This window comes from Megascapheus bottae, chromosome 6 (genome assembly GCF_031878675.1).
Source record: "Megascapheus bottae isolate mThoBot1 chromosome 6, mThoBot2.hap1, whole genome shotgun sequence".
NCBI classification, from domain to species: Eukaryota; Metazoa; Chordata; class Mammalia; order Rodentia; family Geomyidae; genus Megascapheus; species Megascapheus bottae.
In genome coordinates, this window is record NC_143514.1 from 69,841,313 (window position 1) to 69,866,713 (window position 25,401).

General features: G+C 44.5%; 1 protein-coding gene across 1 annotated transcript in view; it reads right to left on the reverse strand.

Annotated features, from left to right (window-relative positions):
• Window positions 1-3,956: 3,956 nt before the first annotated feature.
• Clic4 (CLIC family member 4) overlaps window positions 3,957-25,401 on the reverse strand; it is a 55,248-nt gene continuing 33,803 nt past the window's right edge. Inside the window, exons 3-6 of the mRNA XM_090335539.1 lie at window positions 17,257-17,382; window positions 11,476-11,582; window positions 5,102-5,283; window positions 3,957-4,423 (exon numbers count right to left, since the gene is read on the reverse strand). Of these exons, the coding sequence (XP_090191665.1) occupies window positions 4,259-4,423; window positions 5,102-5,283; window positions 11,476-11,582; window positions 17,257-17,382 (580 nt within the window). The 3' untranslated portion in view covers window positions 3,957-4,258. The remainder of the gene's footprint in view (window positions 4,424-5,101; window positions 5,284-11,475; window positions 11,583-17,256; window positions 17,383-25,401) is intronic.

Consider the following 25,401-nt stretch of genomic DNA (forward strand, 5'->3'; position numbering starts at 1 on the left):
ACAATACCACTAGGCTAAACTCCCAGCCCTTTTTTTTTGGACAGTTGTGGAGATTGAACATCAGGGCCTGGGCACTGTCCTTGGACACTTTTTGCTCAAGGCTAGCGCTCTGCCATTTAAGCCACAGCACCACTTCCAGCTTTTTCTATGTATGTGGTACCAAGGAATCGAACCCCAGGGCTTTGTGTGAGGGGAGCACTCTACACTAGGATACGCTCTCAGCCCTCAAGTTCTTTTTTTTTTTTTTTTTTTGCCAGTCCTGGGCTTGAGCTCAGGGCCTGAGCACTGTCCTTGGACTTTCTCAAGGCTAGAGCTCTACCACTTGAGCCTCAGCACCACTTCCGGATTTTTTCTATGTATGTGGTACCGAGGAATCGAACCCGAGTCTTCATGCATGCTAGGCAAGCACTTTAACCACTAGGCCAAACTCCCGGTCTCAGGTTCATTTTTTTAAGCTAAGTGTTAGTGGGTCATGCCTGTAATTCTTGCTACTCAGGAAGCTGAGATCCAAGGATGGCAGTTCAAAGCCAGCCTAAGCAAGAAAGTCTAAGAGACTCTTAACTCCAATTAACCAACACAAAGCCAGAAGTGGAGCTGTGACTCAAGTGGCAGAGCACCAGCCTTGAGTGTAAGAGCCTAGGGACAGCACTAAAACTCTGAGGTTCAAGTCCCTGTACTGATACATGTACACAATCTTTTTTTCTTTTGCCAGTCTGGGGCTTGAACTCAGGGCCTGGGCATTATCCTTGGACACTTTTTGCTCAAGACTAACACTCTACCACTTGAGTCACAGCACCACTTCTGGCTTTTTCCATGTATGTGGTACTAAAGAATCAAATCCAGGGCTTCATGAATGCTAATTGAACCCTCTACCAGGATCTCTACCTGCTTAGACTGGTTTTGCACCTCATTCCTCAGATCTCGGCTTCCTGAGTTGCTAGGATTACAGGCCTGAGCCATTAATGCCCTGCTCTGCTTGAATTTTTATTTATTTTTGGTTTGGCTTTTTTTTTTAAGGGGCTCCCTATTGTATTCACTTCAGATCCTATACCTCTGCCTCCCAAGCTCTAGGACACATAACAAACCCTCCCATCAGCCTGGCAACCATTGTATTTTATTGAGAAGTCCTATGCTCACTCTTTATACTTCTGTTGTTCATCCAAGTGTGCAATCTGGTGGTTTTTAGTACAGCCGTGTCACCATTATCTAGGTCAAGAACATTTCTACCACCACACAAAGCCTCAGCACGCTCTTCTCTCCAGCCAACCCCCCCCCCCCCGCCCCACCCCACCCCGCTGTGACTTGACTGTAGAACAATGCTTTTTCCTCATGTTCCTCTACAGTCTTGGGCTCTGTCTGGCTCCTGCTGCATGTCTTCTCAAGCTCACTGGTGAATGTATCTGCCCCTCACACCTTCTTATAGCCCAATATGGAAATACCACGCATGCATGCACACATAACACATACACATGCACGTGTCCACTGACATACCACTTGTTAATGCGTCCAGGACAGATGCTTGAGTTGTCTGTGTTCTAGGTCTCATGAACATGAGGTGGGGGGAAGGCGTGTGTCAACTCTTCTGTGTGCAAGGCGGAATCGCTGCCACGTGTGGTGGTGTCTCACTTCCCAAGTCAGGGCTTTCCCCTTCAACCCCCGCCCCCAACTCCTCAATCCTTGGAGGGAAGCTGTAGTTTAAACATGTTATCTGTCCTAGGTGCTCTGGTCTGGGCATGGCTCATGTTTGGTCTTCAGTGTCTCCGGCCCGGGGATAGTCACTTCCCACCAGCAAGAGCAATCAATACTTTCATTTTCCTTTAATTTATTTTGGGGTGGCAGTGGTGGCAGCGTGTGTGTGTGTGTGTGTGTGTGTGTGTGTGTGTGTGTATGTGTGTGTGTGTGTCCTGGGGCTTGGTCTCAGGAACTAGATCAACAGAGTTAGTGCTCTTACCACTTGAGTCACAGATCCACTTTCAGCTTTTTTGGTGGTTAATTGGAGACAGAATGTCACAGACTTTCCTGCCCAGGCTGGATGGGAATCAAATCATTAAAATTCCAGCTTCCTGAGTAGCTAGGATTCAGGCATAACCCATCAACAACCATCTATTTTACTGTTAAAGGTGCTGAATCACACATTCAGAAGAAAAAAGTAGCCTCAAAACACTTTTTTCTCAAGTTTTTATTTGTTTTCATGAAGGAGAAAAGAGAATCCTTTATGATAGTGAAAATATATTTATTTTTTAATACAATAGCTGCCAGCAATATACTGGTGTTGATGTTCCAGAGAGAGGAAAGAAAACACAAGCATTCTATAAGCTTGCATTTGCCTAGCCAAGTAATGAGTAATTAAAAAAAAGTTCAATTCTTTTCAGCATTATGGCTTGGGATATTTTTTCCCTTTGATAAAAATATAATCTTGTTTGCTCTGATAGTTAATTTGCAAAAGATGGACTTTTGAAAGCCTAAGAATATCAATAATCAGTATCTCCCTCTCTTTGAATTAAATATTGATTACAGCCAGTGTTAAGAAATTGGTGACATCGATTAGCTTGATGAAATGTGTATCAAAATGTTTGTGAAAAAATAATTTCTATTTCCTTTCATTTTTACTTGGTAGGTATTTTCCAAATGGGATTTTTTTTAATACACAGAAATAAAAGCTATCTACATGCAACTCCGGAGATGCTCAAAGACCACTAGACGCACCAAGTCCTAAGTTCTAGAATGGCGCACTGCGTGCAGCACACACTGGTCAGGAAATCTCTGCATCAACATAGACTGCTCACGGTCTGAAGCTGGAAAAGCTGACATTGGCAAGAAAGAAATCTTATCTGTATTTTATTGAAAGCCTCTATCTATACCCAAAGGGGACGGGGGGGGGGGTATATCAACTGGAACAGTGAAGGGCTTCCCAAAGGTTTAATTAAAGAAACCTCGGTAGCTCTCAGGAAACGAGATTTTCATTCAGACTGTGCTGTGCTCTCGAGGGCAGCAAAGGAAAAGGCGGAGGAGAAATGGCTGGAAATGAGCTGGAGGTGGCATCCCAACCTCTGTGCCTCTGCAGAAGCGCACGCCGGTGAGCAGCTCGCTAGCTGCAGGGCTTCCTTCCTTATGAGCAGCTGGCGTCTAGCTCTGCTCTACCGCCCTGCCACACAGCCAGCAGCACATGGCACGTGCCCCATGCCCACAAGGACAGGCCCACTTGCAGCAGCACCCCACACTGTCTCCCCCGCTCCAGCACCCATGGAGCCAGCAGACCAAGGAGACAACAGGAGGGGATACCTAAGTGAACCACCGTGCAGGGGGTCTGCCCTCCTCATGCTGCAGCATCAGGCCCCGGTGGACACACCTGGAGGTTTGCTCCCGCCGCTCCGCAACTCAGCGCTGCCAGGGCAAAAAAGGCAGCGCTTCCATGAAGCCGTTCACTGGCACGGGACAGCGAAGGGAGCGCTGCCATCTTAAAGCGGGAATACTTGAAAACAACCACCTGCGAGACACAGCTCTTCTTCCACATGCTGTGTGGTGGCCACTTTGGGAAGAACACGCAGTAAACGTGACCACGCTCGGGCTCCCTGTGCACTGAGTCTCTGACCTAGCTCGCAACTCAAACAAGGAACACCACGTCCCAGTGGGCTTCGAGAAGCAGCTGCCACTCGGCCCACAGGGCCAGGAGGAGGAGATGGGGTGGTGGGGGGGGGGGAGCATGTGCTTTAAGTTAAGTCAGCTACAGGAAGATGCTTCACCACACCCATCCTACACGTCGCCTCAGCACTTATGGCTGGAGCTAAGTTAATGGCTGTTCCCATAGAACTGAAGTGCGGCTTTCCACATCAGCGTGGCTGAGCTTCCCCACGACCACAGCAGGCGGAGCCCGTGTGGCTCCGGCACCAGCTCTTCCACTGAGGCCTAGGTGATCATTCTCTTTAGAGCACTGAGGAAATTCCAGAAGCATCAGGTGTGCATGTGGGGTGTGGAGCGTGGGAATGGCTGGTGTCATGGCCTGAAGTTACACACTGCACCTCGTGAGAAGGAAAGTCTCCGGGTCAGGATGGAGGCTGCGGGCAGGGGCGGCGGGGCTGACAATAATACTGCTTAGGAGTGTATGCTTCCAGACAACTACGGCACCTTGTCTATCCCTGATCCTAATTGTGAATAACTGCGTGTTCATGCAAAACGCATCTCTACTGCAGACGGGAGAGCAGTCCATGAGGAAAGCACGCGCTTAGGAGGGGTCTGGAGACGTCGCGCACACACCCCTTTACTTGCTCAGTCTTTTGGCGACGTCGCTGTACGCGATCTCCACCTCCTTATCGCTCGGGCAGGTATTGGTGAACTCATCTCTGCTGGAGGCGTTGGTCAGGTACCGCCAGATGCCCGTCATGCTTTTGGGGATGTCAAAGTTGCGGTACTTTTTAGCCACCACCTGAAATGCCAAGAACATCAAATTAATCTTCATTTCCCAGGCCTCATAAGCCAGACCTAAGCCTAACCTCACAATTAGTAGCTCTGGCCAGGCGCCAGTGGCTCACACGTGTGATCCTGGCTTCTCAGGAGGCTGGGATCTGAGGATCATGGTTCCGTGTCATGGGAGCATCCCGGGGAGTGTGAGTTCCCATGCCATCAAGTCCAGTCGTAGGATGGTGGCTGCCTCTTCTGAAGTTCCAGCAGCTCTCGGAGAGACACAGAAATAATGTGTGTGTGTGCACACGTGTGTCTGTCACTTGAGCCACAGCACTACTTGTGCCTTTCCTTGGTTAATTAGTGATAAGAGTCTCACAGACTTTCCTGCCCAGGCCATGTACGCTTGGACACTCGCTTGAAAAACACTCTTTCACACCTGTAGTTTCCTACCCTAGCTCCGTAAACACTGTTAGACTGAGCTCCAAACTCTGACTTTGGACAGAAATGTCAACTGCATGAGCAAGCTCATGGCAGTTCTGTCACCCATCTTCCCATCTCTATTCAGCCACAGAAGGAAGGTGAGTGGTGCTCCTTCCTGTGTCCTGCATCTGAAGACCTTGCTATCCACGTAACCCAGGCCTCTGGGTCATGAGGGAAGCGAGAAGCCCCGCCTCCTGGCCGGGCTCAGCCACAGCCCTACCTTGACAATGTGCAGCTTGGGCAGCAGGTTGCAATCAGCCAGCGTCATTTCGTTCCCATCCAGAAACTTGCGTGTGGAGAACTTGATATCCTCCATGCTGTTCTCGTCGATCTCATCAGGGAGGGGGGAATTCAGGTATTCATCCAGTTTCTGCAGTGTTTTCAACAGACCCCTCTCCAGGGCTTTCAAAACAAAACACAAACAGAGGGACAGAATAGCGTAAGAAAGAAATCATTCGTGAGGGAAAGCAGAAGTGCTGGGTGTGAACCAGCTCAGCCCTGAAAATCCCATGCCTCAACTCATGTGATAGCATGGCCTGCCATCAAAACCAGGCTCACTACAAACACTGCACAAAATCACCTCCAGGTTGGCTATGGCTTAGTCTTTAAATATAGAGCAAATGTACTCCTTCTGGCTCTTGTTACTGAAGTCAATATCCTTTCCTGTTTATACTGTATTGTTTGCGCTAGTCCTGATGAACCCCAGAACTTCCAAGTATTACACCACTGAGCTGCACTGAGCACTGTTTGTTTGTTCATTTGTTTTACCAGTCCTGGTGTTTGTCAGGGCTGGGCACTGTCCTTGGACTTTCTCAAGACTAGTGTTCTACCACTTGAGCCACAGTGCCACTTCCAGCTTTTTCCTGTGTTATGTGGTATAGAGGAATCAAATGCAGGGCTTTGGGTGTGCTAGGCAAGCATGCTACCACTAGGCCACATTCTCAGCCCCTCACATCGTTTTTTTGTTTGTTTTAAAGTAGAGCCTGCCAGTCTGTGCAAAATAGTGAGACCCTATCTCAAAAACACGGCAGGTGTGAGAGCTGGCCCAGCTACATGGGAGGCAGAGGTAGAAGGGTCAATTTGAGGCCAGCTATGGCAAATTTAGTGGGGTGGGGGTGGGGAAAAATGAAATAAAAAGCAAAAGGAAGCCATGTACCAATGCCTCATACCTGCAATCCTGCTTACTCAGAAGGCTGAGATCTAAGGATCAGCCTGGCAGGAAAGTCTTTGACATTCTTAACTCCAATTAATCACCAACCCTGAGCAAAAACGATGAGGGACACACCCAAACCCTGAGTTCAAGCCCCAGGACTGGCACATGCACACGCGTGTGCAAACAGCAGATAAGAACAAGAATATGTCAATCTTAACCATTAGAGGGCAGCAACAGGCCACCGGCCAGTCCCGTCTTTCAAAATTATTAAGCAATGCTATTATTTTGTGATCTCCTGCTGTAGGATTATGCTGGCTACTTGGCTATTTCAAAAGCTGTATAAACAATGGCCACCAGAGTCTCTTGTGCCTGAGAATAATAGTAAAATTCAAAAGGCTCTGACCCCAAGTGTCTAAAATGTGGGGAAAATGAGTAACCACTGGTTAGTGGAAATAAAAAAAGGTGGTGCAGATTAGGAGAAAAGGCTGGCAAAGCAAAACAAACCTTTGACCGATTTAGTGCTGCCTAAACACAGTAATTGACAGCACTCTGCCATGCTTGATACATACAACAGAAATATCAACAGGAAATGGTTAAATATGGGGTCCAGGAGTGTGGCCTAGTGGTAGAGTGCTCGCCTAACGTGCACGAAACCCTGGATAGGATTCCTCAGTACCACATACATAGAAAAGGCCAGAAATTGTTCTGTGGCTCAAGTGGTAGAGCTCTAGACTTGAAAAAGCCCAAGTACAGTGCTCAGGCCCTGAGTCCAAGCCCTGGGGGACCGAAAAAAAATTAATAAAAAACTAATAAGGAAATAGTTACATAAACTCATATTATGGTATAGGCAGCAGTTCTAAACCCAAGGTATATCTTCCTTTCCATATGGAAGGATTTCTACTACATAGTAAGTAGAAAAAACAATGGCCTAACACAAATCTATACATGAACACATTTCTATTAGGTGTTAACAAATTTTTTTTTCACATACAGTGTTAAAGTCCCTTAAAAAAGGAACGCACAGGTGTAATCTGATCACTTAATACCTTTTATCTAAATGAATTCCAAGAAATGGAAACAGAGTCAGGAGAGGTGGCTCACATCTGTAATCCTAGCTACTGAGGAGGCTGAGATCTGAGGAGCATTGGTTCAAAGCCAGCCCAGGAACCAAAGTCCATGAGACTCTTATCTCCAATTAATCACTTGAAAACTGGAAGTGGTGCTGTGGCTCAAGGGGAAGGGTGGTAGCCTTGAACTGAAGAGCTCAGAGACAAGGCCCAGGCCCAGTGTTCAAGTCCCATGACTGACCAAAAAAAAAAAAGGGGGGGGGGTGAACAAATGCAATCATGCTACTCAGTAAACACTACGAGCTATGCAACTTGTGGGCAGGGAAAGGAGAGGGACACTGGGGAAAAGCAGAAGAAGGGGTGACATTGTCCAAAAGAACTGTACTTATCACCTGACTTGTGAAATGGTAACCTCCCAGTACAATACCTTAAAAATAACAATAATGTTATACTTCCAAAAAGTAAAATGTTTACAAAATTTTACAGAAAAAATCAGGCATGCTAAATTATCAGGTTGTGTAATGTGATTAAGTAAGGAAACTGATATTGAATTTACATTTTCTTCACTTTTTTGGAATAGTGCCTTGCTTTCTGCCTGGGTTGGCCCTGGACCGTGATCCTGTTTTTGCTTTCACGTAACTAGGATAACAGACACACTACCACAGTCCTCACTTTCTTATTTTTTTAACTGGTTGAGATGCAATCTCGAGAACTTTTTCCTTGGGCTGGCCCCCAGCAATAATCCTCACCACCTCCAAGGAGCAGGGAATAAAGTATGAGCCATGGCTCCCAGCAGGGCTTCCCTTTCCCAGAAAGCATTCTCATCTTCTCACTTGTATGACTTGACTGGGTGAAATTCAAGGCGGAAAGAGCAGGTGTAACTTGGACACACAATGAGACCAGGCTGGGAGGACTGGACTGGACTGCACTGGGGAGGACGAGGCTAAGATCACAGTTCAAAACCAGCCTGGAGGAAGAGGTACTGTGGCTCAAACTAGCCTTGAGCTGAAGAGCTTGGAAACAGTGCCCGAGCCCAGAGTTTAAACCCCACAACCAACCAAAAACAAAACAAAACAAAACAAATCAGCCCAGATAGGAGAGACTCAATCTCCAGTTAAGCAACAAAATGCTAAACTAGAGGCTCAGCTCCAGTGGTGGAGCACCAGCTATGAGCAAAGGACCAAGCACAAGCACTAAGCTCAAGCTCTGGTACCAGCACTAAAGAGAGAGAAAAAAAAAATATATATATATATACAAATGCCAACAGACTAGGTATATTAGGGAACTTGGTAAATTATATGAATTAAAATCACAGAACTGAAAAAGCAGATCTGGTAATAGGTCGTACTTAATTCTATAAAAAAGATTTACTAGTTCACTCTTTTAATGCTGCAAAGATGACTTTTTGTTGGGGGGGGGTCAGTCTGGGGCTTGAACTCTGGGCTTGGACATTGTCCCTGAGCTCTTCAGCACAAGATTACCACTCTACCCCTTGAGCCACAGCACCACTGCCACTTCCAGTTTTCTGGTGGTAAATTAGAGATAAGAGTTTCAAAGTCCCTGGGCTGGCTTTGAACTATATCATCAGATCTCAGCTTCATGAGTAGCTAGGATTACAGGCTGAGACCCTGTGCTGGCAGATTACCTCAGATTACATAAAAGTTTAATCCCAAATCAACATAGACCTGTTAACCAAAAGAATTACAATTTCATATCACATACATCCACCTATCCACCCACCCATCCATCCACCCAATGTAAGCATCGATCCTGGTTCTGCCTTCACTAGCACACATGGTAGCATCTAATCCCACATTTATACACAGGCTCCAAAAAGTCCTGAAATCATCCAACACGCAGCATTTTATAAATTAACTATTGAAAACAGGGCAATCAAAGATTCATCTCCTCTCCTTTGTCATGTAAAAATGACAATGGCATCTCTGTGAGCAACATCACTGAAGGCCATTCCGTTGACCTAAACCAACAGGCGAGAGGCCAGCACCAAATACACCGGTGGGACACCAGGAAGTTCCAAAGTGCTTCCCAATATTGTTTTCTAAAGTCTTGTGACAGTTCAAGTCCCTGTGGTAAAAGATTTCTGGCAACTGGAATTATTATTTACCAATAGGTCATCACATATAAAGCCTTCTGAGTGAATCACTGGTAATCCATTATGTCCTTTGTTCTTACTGGTTAAGACATTCCAGAGGCATAAGTGTAGGTGGCTACCTCAGATGGTAGGAAATTGGTAGGAAAAAATAGAATGCCAAGTGATACTTAAGTGAATCACATTCTCCTCCCCAGCCCTCATCTTCTAATGCAAAAGAAAACACATTTTCCCCATCCCTCCCCAAGTGTCAGAGGAACCTGAACCATCCTCCAGCCCTCAGGAGGGAGGGAAACAAACTTTATGACATGAAGCCTGAAGAGTGCCCCATGCATGCTGCAAGCATAGTGCAGCCAGAGGGCCTAGGTGAAAGGGCCAGCATGGAGGAGGGGGAAGAGGCAGCCAGTGTTGGGGGAGAGGTAGCATGGGGGAGGGGCAGCAGAGAGGTCTGTTGTGGGAGGTGGCTGGAGCACAACTATTAGGCTAGGGTACAAATTAGGCAGAAAAGCAGCCAATTACCGAAGAAAACTGCTTCTAAACCAAAGCAGCTACTGGAATCTATTACAGAAATAGATGCAAGCCAGGCCTGGACAATAAAATTTTCTCTTTCACTGTAAGGGAAAAAAAATCTCATGCAGTAGATGTTATTCCAAGAGTAAAAGAAACTCAACTTCAATAGTAAATTATAAAATACTGCACTTTGGGGGTGGGGGGCAGTTATGGGGCTTGAACTCAGGGCTGTGATGATGTTCCTGAACTTTTTCACTTTGAGCCACACCAGTTTCCTTGGTAGTTAACTGGAGATTAGTCTCACAGATTTTTCTGCCTAGGATGACTTTGCAACTACGATTCTTAGATCTCAGCCTACTGAGTAGCTAGGGTTAAAGGCGTGAGCCACTGGCTCCTGGCTACAATTCAAAACCTAATACGAAATAGCCTGGATAGCTTGGAAGTCTGCCTGCTCAAATAACATAAGGAAACTACCAAGTGTTTTACTTTTTCACAAGGTATTTATTCCTGACATCAGCACCAAGACTCTCCCCACTTGGTACCATTGCTAGTTAGTGCCAGAAACTTCTAGAATCCTTCAAGCTACCAAATGTCTAAATCTAATGAACATTTTTTTTTTCCCTTTTTTTTTCCCCCAGTCCTGTGGCTTCAACTCAGGTCCTGGGCACTGTTCCTGAGCTTCTTTTGCTCAAGGCTAGAGTTCTACCACTTGAGCCACAGCGCCACTTCCAACTTTTTCTGTTGATGTGGTACTGAGGAATGGAACCCAGGGCTTCATGCATGCTAGGCAAGCACTCTACCATTAAGCCACATTCCCAGCCCATGAAAGTACATTGTAGAAGATGGGGTGTTGTGTACTCTCTACACAGGGTTCCCCAGAAAGAACACTGCTCTACACACAAGAGGGAATGGGCTGCATGGTGAAGACATGGATGGTGCTCAAACACTCCCCGCCTCCCCCCACTCGACTTGAATGTGGTCAATGAAATACTAAAAATCTTTTCATTTAAACAAAAGCAAAAAGAATCTTCTCCTCCCCAAGCTGGCTTCAATTTGTGGACTTGAATGTGGTAAATGAAATACTAAAAATCTTTTAATTTAAACAAAAACAAAAATGATCCTCTCTCCAAGCTGGCTTCAATTTGTGATCCTCAGATCTGAGTCCTTTAAGTTACAAAGATCACCAGCTCTAATACACACACACACACGAGAAAAGTACCCAGCTTATACACTGTGGGCACCCAACAAATAAAACAAATAAGCAGTTGAAGTTGAGGCTAAATCTCTGTGTCAAACCACTGTAACCACATCACCATTAAGGAGGAAGGGAGGTACTGGGGTTTGAACCCAGAGCCCCATGCTGTCATTCTGATTCACCTTAACCCTTGCAGCTCCCCTTTCATGATAATTTCCCAAGAAAATATGTGAACAACTTATAAACACCTTATTGGGCAGGGAGTGTAGCCTAGTGGTAAAGTGCTTGCTTAGCGTGCACGAAGACCCAGGTTTGATTCCTCAGTACTACATACATAGAAAAAAGCCGGAAGTGGTGCTGTGGCTCAAGTGGTAGAGCTCTAGCCTTGAGAAAGCCCAAGGACAGGGCTCAGGCCCTGAGCTCAAGCCCAGGACTGGTGGAAAAAAAAAAAAAAAAAGTCAGGCTTAGACTTCAAAGCTTTCATTTATAAACACTGTCATGGTGAAACTCTTGTTACCTGATTTTTTTTCAATGATAATTTAACTTTTTTGCTTTTTACCTTCATTAGCCTCTGGCCGTGAATTCTTGATATAAGCAGAGAATTTGGCAAAGATGTCCATTCCAGCTGTATTTGATTCTGGGTGTTTTGGTGACAGCTTTAAGTACCTAAATGGAAAAGGTGATAATGGATTATAAACCCTTCCCAGGTGCATCCATCAATACACTATTGTGCCAGCAGTTCCCAGACAGCTTTGACTAGTTATTACTCTAAGAAATGTCTTCCTCTGTTTTCTATGCTATTTTTAAATGTGTTTTTTCCTTAGGAAACAGAGCTCTGCCCCATGTTTTGTTTGTGCATTAAGATTCTTGGCAGTCAAAGGGCGTCCACACTCCACGTCCGTCTGTCTGTCAAGTAGCAATGCCTCTGGGGCCATGGACGTGTGGGGAGTTCGGCCCGGGCCGCTGGTTGTCATAGAGGCTGCTGGGATAACCAAATGTTCTGCACCTCAAAAGTATCTCATTACGAATATCAAAGAATCAAATCAAACAAGGCCAGCTTGCACTGGCCACCCTAAGTACCTAGTCAAGCCAGTGTGGGCACTGCTGGGCAGAAAAGAGCCAGCCTGGACTGTGAACCACTGATCCTCCACAGCCAGCACCCGCCTTCCCACCACCCGAGTGAAATAGCGGGGATGGACAACTAGCAGCAGCAAACACAATGCTGCCAATTATCCTGAGTGATTGACAGTGAGCAGCATTTCTTCCTTTCTTTTTCTGCTGGTTCTCTCGCTAGAACTGTGGGCCTGGGCACTGTCCCTGAGCTCTTTTGCTCAAAGCTAGTAGTGCTCTAGTGCTTTGAGCCACCGCTCCATTTCTGGTTTTCTGGTGGTTAATTGAAGGGAGCTAACTAGTCTCACAGACATTCCTGCCTAGGCTGGGATCTCAGCCTCCTGAGTAGCTAGGATTACGACCATGAGCTATAACAAAGAAACACACTTCTTCTGCTTACTATTTTAAATTCAGGAAGAAACAGAGCTTCTAAAAATGGAGCATGATGCTTTATTGGTAAGGATAGTATAAAATCTGTATCAACCACGTACGTGTTAAGCTATTCTTTTTACTATCTCTAGCTATCTTGCAATTTGCAATCATAAAGATTTCCCTTAGAAACACAAGTGATTGTCTTGTTCTGGGGAATGAGTTTTACCTAAATGTATGCTTGTGCCCTGCCTCACTGCCCCCTGAGGTGAAAGAGTTCATGCCAGGCCCAACCCCGTGCTCAACCCCTGACGACACAGCAGCCATGCCTCCTGCAAAGGTTCCTGGCATCGACTCGCTCCTCAGTGCTATTTCCTGCCACTACTTCCCTCTCGTTAAATGTCCAAGCAACAGTGAGCACCGTTTCTAAGTGAAGAAAACTTCTAGTCCTATAACTACATGGTACTAAGGGCTATGCATAAGAAAATACCACTTTTACAATGTACAAGTGTTCCCACTAGAAACCTAGTTTTAGTAAAATCAGACAGAATTGGCTGTCAGCTTTTTGTTTGTTTGCTTGACCAGTCCTTGAACTCAGGGCCTGGGCACTGTCCTTGGACACTTTTTGCACAAGCTAGCGCCCTGCCACTTGAGCCACAGCACCACTTCTGGCTTTTTCTGTGTACGTGGAACGAACAAATTGAATCCAGGGCTTCATGTATGCTAGACGAGTACTCTACCACTAGGCCAAAGTCCTAGCCCTCATCATTTTTTAAAAAGCTGTGTGTGTGGCCGGGAGTTTGGCCTAGTGGTTAAAGTGATTGCCTAGCATGCACGAAGACCCAGGTTCGATTCCTCGGTACCACATACATAGAAAAAAAAAAAAAGCCAGAAGTCGTGCTGGTAGAGCTCTAGCCTTGAGAAAGTCCAAGGACAATGTTCAGGCCCTGAGTTCAAGCGCAGGACTGGCCAAAAAAAAAAAAAAAAAAAAAGCTGTGTGTGTGTGTGTATGGGGGTGGGGGGGGTGTCATAGAAACTGAACTCTGGGCCTAGGTTCTGTCCCTGAGCTCTTCAGCTCAAGTCTATTGCCCTTTCCCAAAGACTTACCATTTTCTAGTGATTAACGAGATAAGAGTCTCAGTTCTTTGGTGCCCGGGCTGGCTTTGAACTGCGATCCTCAGATCTCAGCCTCCTGAGTAGCTAGGATTACAGGTGTGAGCTACCATGCCCCCCAATTTTTTTTTTTTTTGACTAGTTGTGGGGCTTAAACTCAGGGCCTGAGCACTGTCCTTGGGCTTTTCTCAAGGCTAGCATTCTGCCACTTGAGCCTCAGCACCACTTCCAGCTTTTTCTATGTATGTGGTACCAAGGAATTGAACCTGGGTCTTCATGCATGCTAGCCAAACTCCTGGCCCACGCCCGAATTTTTTAAAGCTTTTTTGAGGGAGGTGTAGTTCCAGGGCTTGAAATCCAGGCCTCTCACTTGCTAGGCAGATGTCCTATGTTCTGCCTTTGGGACATGCCTCCAGTTCCTTTGTTCTCTCATCTTTTTCACTCACTTTTTGACTAGGGCTGGACATGTACTGTGATCCTCCCACCTACATTTGGTGTGGTAAAGAGAGTCTCTCTGTTTTGCCCAGGGTGGCCTCAAACTGTGGTCCTCCCCAAATGGCTGCCTCCTTTGGGGCTGAAATTATGAGAATGTGCCACTACACATAGCCTTTACAATCTTAACTCATTCAAAAATAGATGCTCTCAAAACCACTGAAAAAGCTCTGTTCACTAAGGAGATTAAACATGCCTTCTACTCCAGCACTGGAGTACATTAGCAAACATGTGCTATAACTGTACAGGACAGAGCACTGGCCTTGAATCCTTTACTTTGTTAAAAGGAAACACATAGCCCAGAGAGGTGACTCATGTCTGTAATCCTAGCTACTGAGGAGGCTACAGTCTGAGGATCATGGTTCAAAGCAAGTCAGGACACTGAAGTCCATGAAACTCTTATCTCCAATTAACCACCAGAAAGCCAGAAGTAGTGCTATGGCTCAAGGGGTAGGACAGTAGCCTTGAGCTGAAAAGCTGAGGGACAATGCCCAGGCCCAGAGTTCAAGGCCCATGACTGACAAAGAAAGGAAGCATATTTCCTGGAAGCTTACACAGTTAGCTCCCAAATACCTAGCTAGCTAAAAACTATCCAGACACAGAAACACAAAACTCCTGTCCCCATGTACAGATCACTCAAATTCTATACCAGCATGTCTAAAAAGCCAGTTGCCATCTTTTTCCTTTGCAAGTCTCTGATGCATAAGATTCAAATGCATCGATTATTAGCTTTAAGCAAACAGCTTGGATATTTTGAATGTGGGAGAGAAAAGGACTCATAGAAGACAGTATGCCACAGAACAAATGCGAGCACCTGGGGTGTCTCAATTTTCAACTCAACCCCCAATTCTGATTCACATGACAGACGACTGATGGCAGGTTAGCTCAGAGTATGTCCATGCTCTGACAAAAAGCCTCAGATCTTTTCTTTTTTCTCACAATAAGAAAGTCTATTCATATAGTCTACTGTCCTTCTAAAACAATTTTTTAAATGGCCAAGCATTTTTAGTGCCATCCAAATTTAACTGTTCTATTTATTTGCTGTTCTTTATGCTATCCTTTTATCAGTATATTAGCCAGGTACAGAATAGATTTTAAAAACCTAAGTTTCAAGGCTTTTTGGCAAAGTAGCTCTTCTACTTAAGCAAGAGGATCTTAAAAAACAACAATAACAACAAAACAGAGAAAGACCATTTTAGAGCCTAGTTTCACATACTAGAAAAAGTTCTGGGTTAAGTTTTTCAACAGTCTTTAAATGTCAAGTAACTCTGGAGCATCTGCATTTTACTTATAGTGATTTTAAATCAGAGAACACTCTGTCCCCAGCATCGCTGAGGAGACAATAAAAGCTGGCTTTTATTGTGGTGCTATGGCTCAGGTGGTAGATAGAGCTCTAGCCTTGAGGAAAGCCCAAGGACAGTGCTTAGGCCCTAAGTTCAAGCCTCAAGGCTGTCAAAAAAAAAAAAAAAAAAAGAATTAGCACTAAGAAAATAAGGATGAAATCAGGTACCAATGGTTCACACCTGTAATCCTAGCTACTCAGGAGGCTGAGATCTGAGGATCACGGTTCAGGCAGAAAAATCAGTGAGACTCTAAGCACCAGAAAACCAGAAATGGCATTGTGGCTCAAGTAGTAGGGTGGTAGCCTTGAGCTGAAGAGCTTAGGGACAGTGCCCAGGCAAGGAGTTCAAGCCCCATGACTGACAAAAAAAAAGAAAAAAAGAAAACAAAGATGAAGAGAACACAATTTTAGGCAGTTTTATTCACGGTGGGGTTAGCAGACATGCGCACTCACTCTCTTCCTAGGCCTTCCTGCTAACCCTCTCGCAGAGGAACAATTTGCACAAAATGAATCTTATGTCCTGAAATGTCTGCTAGTCCTTCATTCACCCACTAAGGGACACTTTTTGCCAAGTGCCACTTTTCTTAGTTTAAATAAGGCTGACTTTCTGCATTGTCTTTTCTCTAAATCTTTTTCTTCACTAGTCTCCCCTTCTCTCACCCCCACTTTACCTGCTCAATTTAGTATTGTGGCCACTCTGTCTTGTTGCCATTAATTGCCTACAGAATGAATAAATGAGCAGATAAATGGACAAATATTGAGCAACTAAGTTTAGAATGCTCTGACCCAAGAATACCATTCCTGCAAAGCTTATCTAGACATGGAGGGTCAAAGTCAAATTAACCAGAAAGTCTTGGGTCAGAAGAAATGAACACATTTATTTTCGGTACAAAAAAACTAGAAAAGTCTGAAAGACACTAATAATGCTTTGAGCCTTTGCCAAGATTATAGTCGGATACAAAACTGTGATCTGCAATTTAGGAAACTGCCATTATGGTGAAGGACTTTTTTTTTATGTTTCTTTTTATTGTAATTAATAAAAGGGTTACATGATATTTGCCAGATAGAAGGTGCATTAGTTCACATACATTGATACCCTTTCACATGTCTTGGTAACCATTACCCTCCCCCCACCCATGGTGAAGGACTTTTACATGTGATATCTCAAAGAGCTAACTATGATTCCCGACACAAAGTGTGAGATGTCAACCTCCCCAGTTTAGATCACAGAAAGCTGCCCATAGAACTTACTGAGAGCAGCCGGGCATGGTGGCTTTATGCCTGTAATCCTAGCTACTCAGGAGGCTGAGATCTGAGGATCGCAGTTCAAAGCCAGCCTAGGCACAAAAGGACCTGAGACTCTTATCTTCAATTAACCTCTAGAAAACGAGAAGTGAGGCTTGGCTCAAGAGTAGGGCAATAGTCTTGAGCTGAAGAGCTCAGGGACAATGTCCAGGCCCAGAGTTCAAGCCCCATGACCCGTTTAAAAAAAAAAAAAAAAAGAACAACTTACTGAGAACAAACCCCTTAGTTGGAACCTGTCTTTCCTCAGGAATTCTCCATAAACTCCTTTGGTTTGTGAGATTAATACCCACAAATGACCTTTCTTGTCTGATCTATCATACACATCTCCAACCTGCTTTCCACACATTCTTTCCCTCTTACCCGGATTTCCATCTGCTTAGCAAGACTAGCCTAGCAAGAGGCCAATTCAATATCTTTGTTGCAGTAATTGTAAGTCATTGATTCTGACATCTACGGAGCATTAATAGTCATTCAGAAAACACTCTATAGAGCATTCCACATCAACACTGAGAATTTAACTTCAGTGCCATCAGAACAGTCTCTAAGGGAAACTAAGACAAAGCATCAGAGGGGTAGAAGTATTCCCGAGCAATTTTATTGGCTACTCACTTGGGAGGGCATAAGACTTCCTCAAGAAATTCCTCAATCTTATTTACATCTGTTTTCACTTCATCATTGAAAGTTATAAATGGTGGGTGGGTCCCAGGAGCCAAGTTCTGCAGGTCTGCTGGTTTCCTGTTGGGCAAATCAGTGATCAGAATTAGATGATTTTTTTTTTAACTCATAACCAATACCTTAAATTTTCATTATATTTCTAAACATTAAGTCCACAAGAACGAATAAGACAGAGTACATGTTCAACAAGTGCAAGAGCTGAAATCATACTTTAGTATGACGCAGATCTCCACAAAGCAGGTAAGACGGGCAAGTAACTTAAGACTGTAATCACAGCTTCCTGGATCATTCCTTGCATCCAATGAGCCACTACTGGCTCCAGGTTCTTTAATCTTATCAAGAATGTGCAATTTGTAGGCCAGGAGTTTGGCCTAGTGGTAGAGTACTTGCCTAGCATGCACGAAGACCAGGGTTCAATTTCTCAGTACCATATATATAGAAAAAGCTGGAAGTGGTGCTGTGGCTCAAGTGTTAGTGCTTTAGCATTAAGAAAGCCCAAGGACAGTGCTCAGGCCATGAGTATAAGCCCCAGGACTGGCAAAAAAAAAAATCTATATCTATCTGTATATATCTATATCTATATATGCATACAATTTGTGCCAGGAACTGGTGGCTCAAACCTGTAATCCTAGCTACTCAGGAGACTAAGATCTAAGAATCCTGGTTCAAGGCCAGCCTGGGCAGGAAAGTCCATAAGACTCTTACAGTCAATTAACCACCAAAAATTCTGGAAGTGTTACGATAGGAATGTGGCTTGGTGGTAGAATGCTGGCCTAGCATGCATGACACCCTGGGTTAGATTCCTCACTACCATATAAACAGAAAAAGCTGGAAGTGGTACTATGGCTCAAGTGGTGGAGTGCTAGACTTGAGCAAAAGAAGCCCAGGCCCTAAGTTCAAGCCCTAAGACTGGCCAAAGAAAAAAAACCCAAACCTAAAGAATAAAAAAAACCCTACTTTTCAGAGTTAACTGTTGTGGTGAAGGATAGCCACTTCAGGTCTTTCTGCCCAGCGGGAATATCACTAAGAAGAAACTTCAGGTCTCTAAATGGACTGGCAGGCCACTGTGAATGCGATGAGCTGAGGGTATTACAGGCTATCACATCTAAGGAGAAAGGATCCAGTCCCCCTGGAGCACAAAGGCCTTGCATGGGCTGTGGGACTCACAGAGTCTCCTCCCACAGCAGTTTTGCAGGAACAATATAGAACTGGCAGACAGCAGTTGATTTTAGGGCATCAGTGGCTTGTTTTGTGAAAGGCTTCCAATAATAAGTGCCAAACCTTAACCTCAGGTTAAGCTAGGGCATGGCGCATACACTCGAGACAGCAGCGTGGCTGTTCTTCAGTGCTTCTGCTTTATACTTTCCCCACTTAGAGCCTTCTGATTCAAGTATCTTATGAAAGAATTAAATTAAAAAACAAACAGAAAATGAGGGGAAAGAAAAACAAAAGAGAGAAGCCTTCTAGGAGCTAATACTTTAAGCAACTTAAGTGTCTTAATTCCAATTAAAGTTTAATTCAGTACACTGGCGACGAGAGGACAATGAGGCTGGTGACTCCGTTCCAGCCTGTGGATGTGGAATGAGCAGAGGTAAGGATGAGCAGGCTGTAAGGATGGCCTGTTTGACTGGCTGACTTGCTAAATGGAGAAAAGTTCTACCTGTGTAGAGTTTATCTTTTAAGCTGAACGCCTTTTGGAAGATACTAATTTTCAAGGCATAAAAGTCACACATGCCAAGCATTGGTGGCTCAAGCCTGTAATCCTAACTTGGCAGGAGGCTGAGGTCTGAGGGTTGTAATTCAAAGCTAGCCTGGGCAGGATAAGGCCCCACTGAGACTGTCCCCCATGAAAACACCTAAAACCCTGAAGTGGTAGAAGAACACTACTAGCCTTGATCCCCAAAAAAGCTCCAGGACAGCATCTAATCCCCAAATCAAGCCCTGGCACCAACACACACGCATACATGCATGCATGCATGCATGCACGCACGCACGCTGACAGTATTAGGCATTCTATAAACATCCCCAAAAGAACCAAAGTTAATACCAGAATGCTACAGTTGTTTGTTTCATAACACTTTATTCCTAATAGTTACTTCTTAGTCAATTCTCAGTCAATTTTCCGTTTTCTGGCTGAATTAATAAACTCTGGCTGAATTCACAAACTCAACATAATACACCAAGATCTGTAGATACTAAGCATTTGTCTATGTGTTTCAGATCAAGCAGTTAAAAGAATACATTGGTTCTGATGAAAGGTAGAATACTGCTTCAACATTCATTTTTTTGTGGGGGGAGGGGTCAGTTGTGGAGCTGGAGTTCTGGGCCTGGGCTCTGTCTCTGAGTTCTTCAGCTCAAGGCTACCACCCTACTCCTTGAGCCACAGCACCACTTCTAGTTTTCTAGCAGTTAATTTGAGATAAGAGTCTCACGAACTTTAGTGCCTGGGCTAGTTTTGAACTTAGATCCTCAGAGCTCAGCCTCCTGAGTAGCTAGGATTACAGGCATGAGCCACTGTACCTGGCTTCAACATTAATTTTTTGCAGCAACATCTTTTTGTTGTTGTTGCTGGTCTTAGGACTTGAACTTTGGGCCTGGGTGTTGTCCCTGAGCTCTTCAGCTCAAAGCTACTGTCGTACCCCTTGAGCCACAGTGCCACTTCTGGTTTTCTGATGATTAATTGGAGATAAGAGTCTCACAGACTTTAGTGGGGGGCTGGCTTAGAACTACAATCCTCAGATCTCAGCCTCCTGTGTAGCTATGATTACAGGCGAGAGCCATTCTGCCTGGCCTTGCAGCAACTTTTTTTTTTTTTGGCCAATCATGAGGCTTGAACTCAGGGCCTGAACACTGTCCTTGGGCTTCCTTAAAGCTAGGGCTCTACCACTTGAGCCACAGTACCACTTCCACCTTTTTCTATGTATGTGGCATTGAGGAATTGAACCCTGGTCTTCATGCGTGCTAGGCAAGCACTCTACCACTACGCCAAACTCCAGGCCCTTGCAGCAACATTTTGAGAACAAAGTAGTGGCACTGGTGGCTCATGCCTATAATCCTAGCTACTCAGGAGGCTGAGATTTAAGGATCAAGGTTCAAAGCAGAGCCCAGGGCAAGAAAGTTTTGTGAGACTCTTATCTCCAGTAAACCACCAGAAAACAATGCCTAGGCCCTGAGTTCAAGCCACAGGATTGGCATCCAAAAAACAAAAATATGAGAACACGGAGCATGGCTCAAGCAGTACAGTGCCTGCTTAGCATACCTGGCGTGGGGAGCCTTGGGTTCAAATCCTAATTGCTCCTCTCCCCACAAAAAAAAACCCCAGCAATGTTCTATCTCTTGTGTGAGTTGTCAAACCCATTTATCTTGAACTGAAGCACTATCCTAGGAGCTTCGTAGATAAAGTCAGTCACACAAAGGGAAGAATGGAGTCTGCCTTTCTGAAAGCTCAGTAAACAGGAAACATGATTTCTCCAAAGGGCTGGCCTATTTGGTTCCATTCAGCCTCTCTGCACCCACGTGTCTCTGCACACACATGTTAACTGTGCTGCAGTTACTGAAAATCTACGTGGAGATTGAGCTGATTTCTCAGTTTAATGAAGTCTATTCTCAGTTTGAATGCATGGAGTTCCTGTCTCACAAGTACCAGACCTGAAAGAAAATGGACATGACAATGTGAATAAGTTTCTGATGGTTGTTTTGAGACAAGATTTCACTTTGTAACCCAGACTGGTCTTACACTTGATGGAATGACAGGTGTGTGCACCATTACACTCAGCTTGACACAATAAAAATGAAACCATTCTCAAAAGCCTACTTAGAAATGAGATTTTGTTCTGAATTTATATCTGCTTTTTAAGGTATCTTCTATCAGCTCCATGTTTCACTGTAACACTTCAAACTATTATGAAGCTGTTAAAGTTTCAACTACTGTAATAATGTTCCAAGTTTATTCTGCTGCTGTGGTAACTCACACCAAGAGTCTGACTCACAAATGTTACAAATGGGCTGCTTCTGTCAAAGCACAAGGAAACCATTACTAACTATGCACAGAATGAGATGGGTTTGTGTTAAAGGTACAAATGAGAGAGTGGAATCTTATTTCCCAGCCTTAAAGAGATTTCTCAGCCAGAGCTAGCAGATCTGTAATTCTAGTCACTCAGGAGGCCAGCCTAGGCAGAAAAGTCCTAGATCCATCGCCAATGACTGGCAAAAAAAAAACAGGGCTGGAAGTATGATTCAAGTAGTAGAGCTCAGCAAACAAGCAGAGCAAGCAGAAGGCCCTGAGAACAAAGCCTGGTACGGAGGCAGAAGAATGATCTCTGTTCTCTCAGAGAAACTACAGAGTAGGAACTCAAGTGATATTATAGCAGACATAAAAGCTTTTATAATAAAAGGCTAACTTAAAACTTATCATTTCTACGCTTAATTTCTCAAAACAAGAAAAGTTTATCCCAATAGGCATATAACAACATAGGTACGCACTAGTTAGAAGCAGTTCTGTGTTATGTGTGTCCTTCATTCTCTCCATCACTGTTCTTTTCCTTTTCCCTTTCCCTTGCCTTGCTCTCAAGCTTCTCCTGTAGCACTAAAAGATTTAACTGAAACAAAACTGTGCGGTAGTGTTAATGTAATGCGTTATCCAGGAGCTCTGAGGTCTATGAAAACAGTAAGGTCTTTAGATTAAGACCACTGCCATTAACCTCACAGCCAGAGGTTCTAGAAAACAATGGATCTGGTGGGGAGTGTGGCCTAGTTGTGGAGTGCTTGCCTAGCATGGATGAAGAACTGGGTTCAATTCCTCGATACCACATCCATAGAAAAAGCTGGAAGTGGTGCTGTGGCTCAAGTGGTATAGCTCTAGCCTTGAGAAAGCCCAAAGACAATGCTTAGGCCCTGAGTTCAAGTCTGAGGACCGGCGAAAACAAACAAACAAAAAACCACCACCACAATGGATCTTTCTCTATAACAGGTCCAAAGATGGCTTGGAATATTTAAAAAAAAAAAAAAGTGCCCAGAACATACACAGCAGTGAAGCCATGCTAACTACCTCCACTCATGCTTTTTCCTAACTCACATATGGAGTGATGGACTGCCAGAGGCCAAGGCAGCCATCCCTGAAGCAGTGGTGGCTCCACACAGCACCCGACCACACCCTCTCCTCACCATGGTCACGCCACAACTTGATGACATATGGCAACCACTGGAACTGTGCCCTCAACTGTAAAATTGTCACTTAGGAGTACCCACAGTTTTTGTTCAAATGGCAATTGGTGTAAACCTACATTCTTTCTAACACCCAGGAACTTTTATCTAAAACCCCTTTCAATACAATTGGCGCAGGAACAGAATATGAGACTTGGAAATAACTCCCACTAAAGCATTATGGCTGTGCTAGGAGTGCGTAATGGGAGGTTGTTCAAAAGCCTCACAAAAGACACACCAAAACCACCAGCACAGCCATTAGCTCCAACTGAGACTCAAGAGCGTGGGACATGGCACCAGACCTACATGGACTTGTTCTGAGGCATGAAATGTCATGGAACAATCACTTTCTGAGAGCACAGAGTGGGCTTCTAAATAGCTCTCAGCTGGTGTATGCTAGCAGCCATCAGTGCTTCTCACTGAGGGACCAGGCAATTACCAAGATACACAGGAAAATAAGCACAAAAGGTAGTTTCTCCCCCACCGAGTTCTAAAGAGTCACATTTAGAATATATTATGGAATACTTTTTCACTCCCCTGTGACACTTCATTGTACAATGTGTTTTTGAACCAGTGTTCACTCTCCTTGGGTGTCTTCTCTTTGAAACTGTTCAAAACTGCAAGTGGGTAAACTACAGGAACAGTGCTGATTTATGATAGAGTACAGCTTAAGAACAATTGTCTCTGTGAAGGGGTGTTTGCAAGCAGGCTGGGGGTGGAAGAGAAAATACCATGGACCACTTATATACTTTTGTTGCTCTTAGCTTGAACGCAAGGCCTCAGGCACTGTCCTTGAGCTTTCTCAAGGCTAACCCCTACCATTTGAGCCACAGTGCCACTTCCATTTTTTTTCTGTTTATGAGGTACTGAGGAATTAAAGCCAGGGCTTCATGCATGCTAGGCAAGCACTCTACCACTAGATCACATTCCCAGCCAGCCCTTAGCTCTGTGTGTGTGTGTGTGTGTGTGTGTGTGTGTGTGTGTGTGTGTGTGTGTGTGTGTGTCTGTCTGTCTGTCTGTCTGTCTGTCTGTCTTTCTTATCGGTCTGTCCTGGCACTTAAACTCTGGGCCTGGGCATCGTTCCTGAGCTTTTTGGCTCAAAGTTAGTGCTCTACAATTTGAACCTCAGCTCCACTTCTGGTGATTCATTGGAGATTTAAGAGTCTCATGACCTTTCCTGTCTGGGGCGGCTTTGAACAGAGAGATCTTCAGAGCTTAGCTTCCTGAGTAGCTAGGATGGATTACAGGCTTGAGTCACCAGCACCAAGCTTGCTTTTCTTGTTATTTTTAAGGAGTTGTCAAAAGCATTACAAGTTCATGAACCAGATTATTAAAACAATGAAGAAGCATCTCATCTCCCCACCCCTCCTGTCCTGGAGGCTTGAAGTCAGAGCCTGGGCACACTGTCCCTGAGCTGCTTTCTTTTGTTCAAGGCTAGCACTCTATACCTGAGCCATAGCGCCACTTCTGGTTTTTTGTGTTTATGTGATACTGAGGAATGGAACCCAGGGCTTCATGCATACTAGGCAAGCACTCTACTACTGAGCCACATTCCCAGCCGCAATGAAGAAGCATTTATGAAGCTAGATGTAGTGGTATACTCTTGTAATCTCAGCAGGGGGCAGGAGGATCAAAAATTCGAGGCGAGCCTGGGCTACATAGCTAGACTGTGTCTTAAACAACTTCTCTTAGATATACTGAAGACCAAAAAATACATGCTTCAATTTAAAGTGTGTACACGTCATTGATATCTAATGATAAGACTCTAATTATGGCATACAATAATGCCTAACATATACAAAAGCTCAAGTATCAGCCAGAATTCAACAGTGATGCCCCATAAGGTCATCTATAAAGACAGATGACTTTACTTCATCTCTTGAGCCAGATTCACTATTGCTAGGCTGCAACACAATCAACCACTGTACTGAGTGAGTCAAAGAAGGTTTTCTGAAAGCAAGGCAGTCAACTCACTTGTTCCAAGCCAAAAATGGACTAGGAGAAATCATGTATTTCAGGACAAGTAAGGGTGTGTGCCTGGTAGTGGGTCTATTTTTAGGAGTTATATTGAGCAACTTCCTTTACGAATGCATGTAGGAAAGACACGGTAATAAGAGGATAGCTGCATGACTTATTCTTAAAATAGCTCTCCGCCATCAACAAGGTAATGTCTTCCTGAAGGCTTGTGGTCTTGGCTCTGACTACCCCCCACGGCTTAATTCTACACAGGTCCCAAACTTGGAATATGGTGGTACACACCTGTGATTCACGTGCTCCTGATCCCTCCCAGGAGGAGGCAGGAGGCCTCAAGTTTAAAGCTAGCCTGGGCTACACGCTGAGACCCTGCCTTGAAAAACAACATGTATACAGATATATGAAAAAGAAATCTCCTGCAAGACTTTGTGGCTTATTTTCAATAAATGTAGTTTAAGTATGCAAAATTTCAAAACTTGCACTGGGAATGAGAAAAGAATAAAATTTAGGGATCTCAGACAGAGACCCCCAAAGACGCTAACCTAAACCTGGGATAGGATTACAGCTCTCAGGTAGCGCCAAGCTGTAAGGATGGCAGACGGCTAATATATCTTGTCTCTCACCACCTAAGTGACAGCCTGTCAGTATTTTCCTCTGAACACTATTAATGACTTGATAAGCTTAAAAAATAAACAGCTAGCTGATGATGCAGAGGCACTGATGTCAGGAGGAATGCATGCTTGCCAAGCATCTAGGAGGCCTGGATCCAAACCCAACAACACATACACACATACATACACATACATACACACATACACACGGAATACAATATTGCCAGATCACAAAGTTTCCATTGGGATAACTGCTTTGGTTTTTTTTTTTTCTGCCAGTCCTGGGATTTGA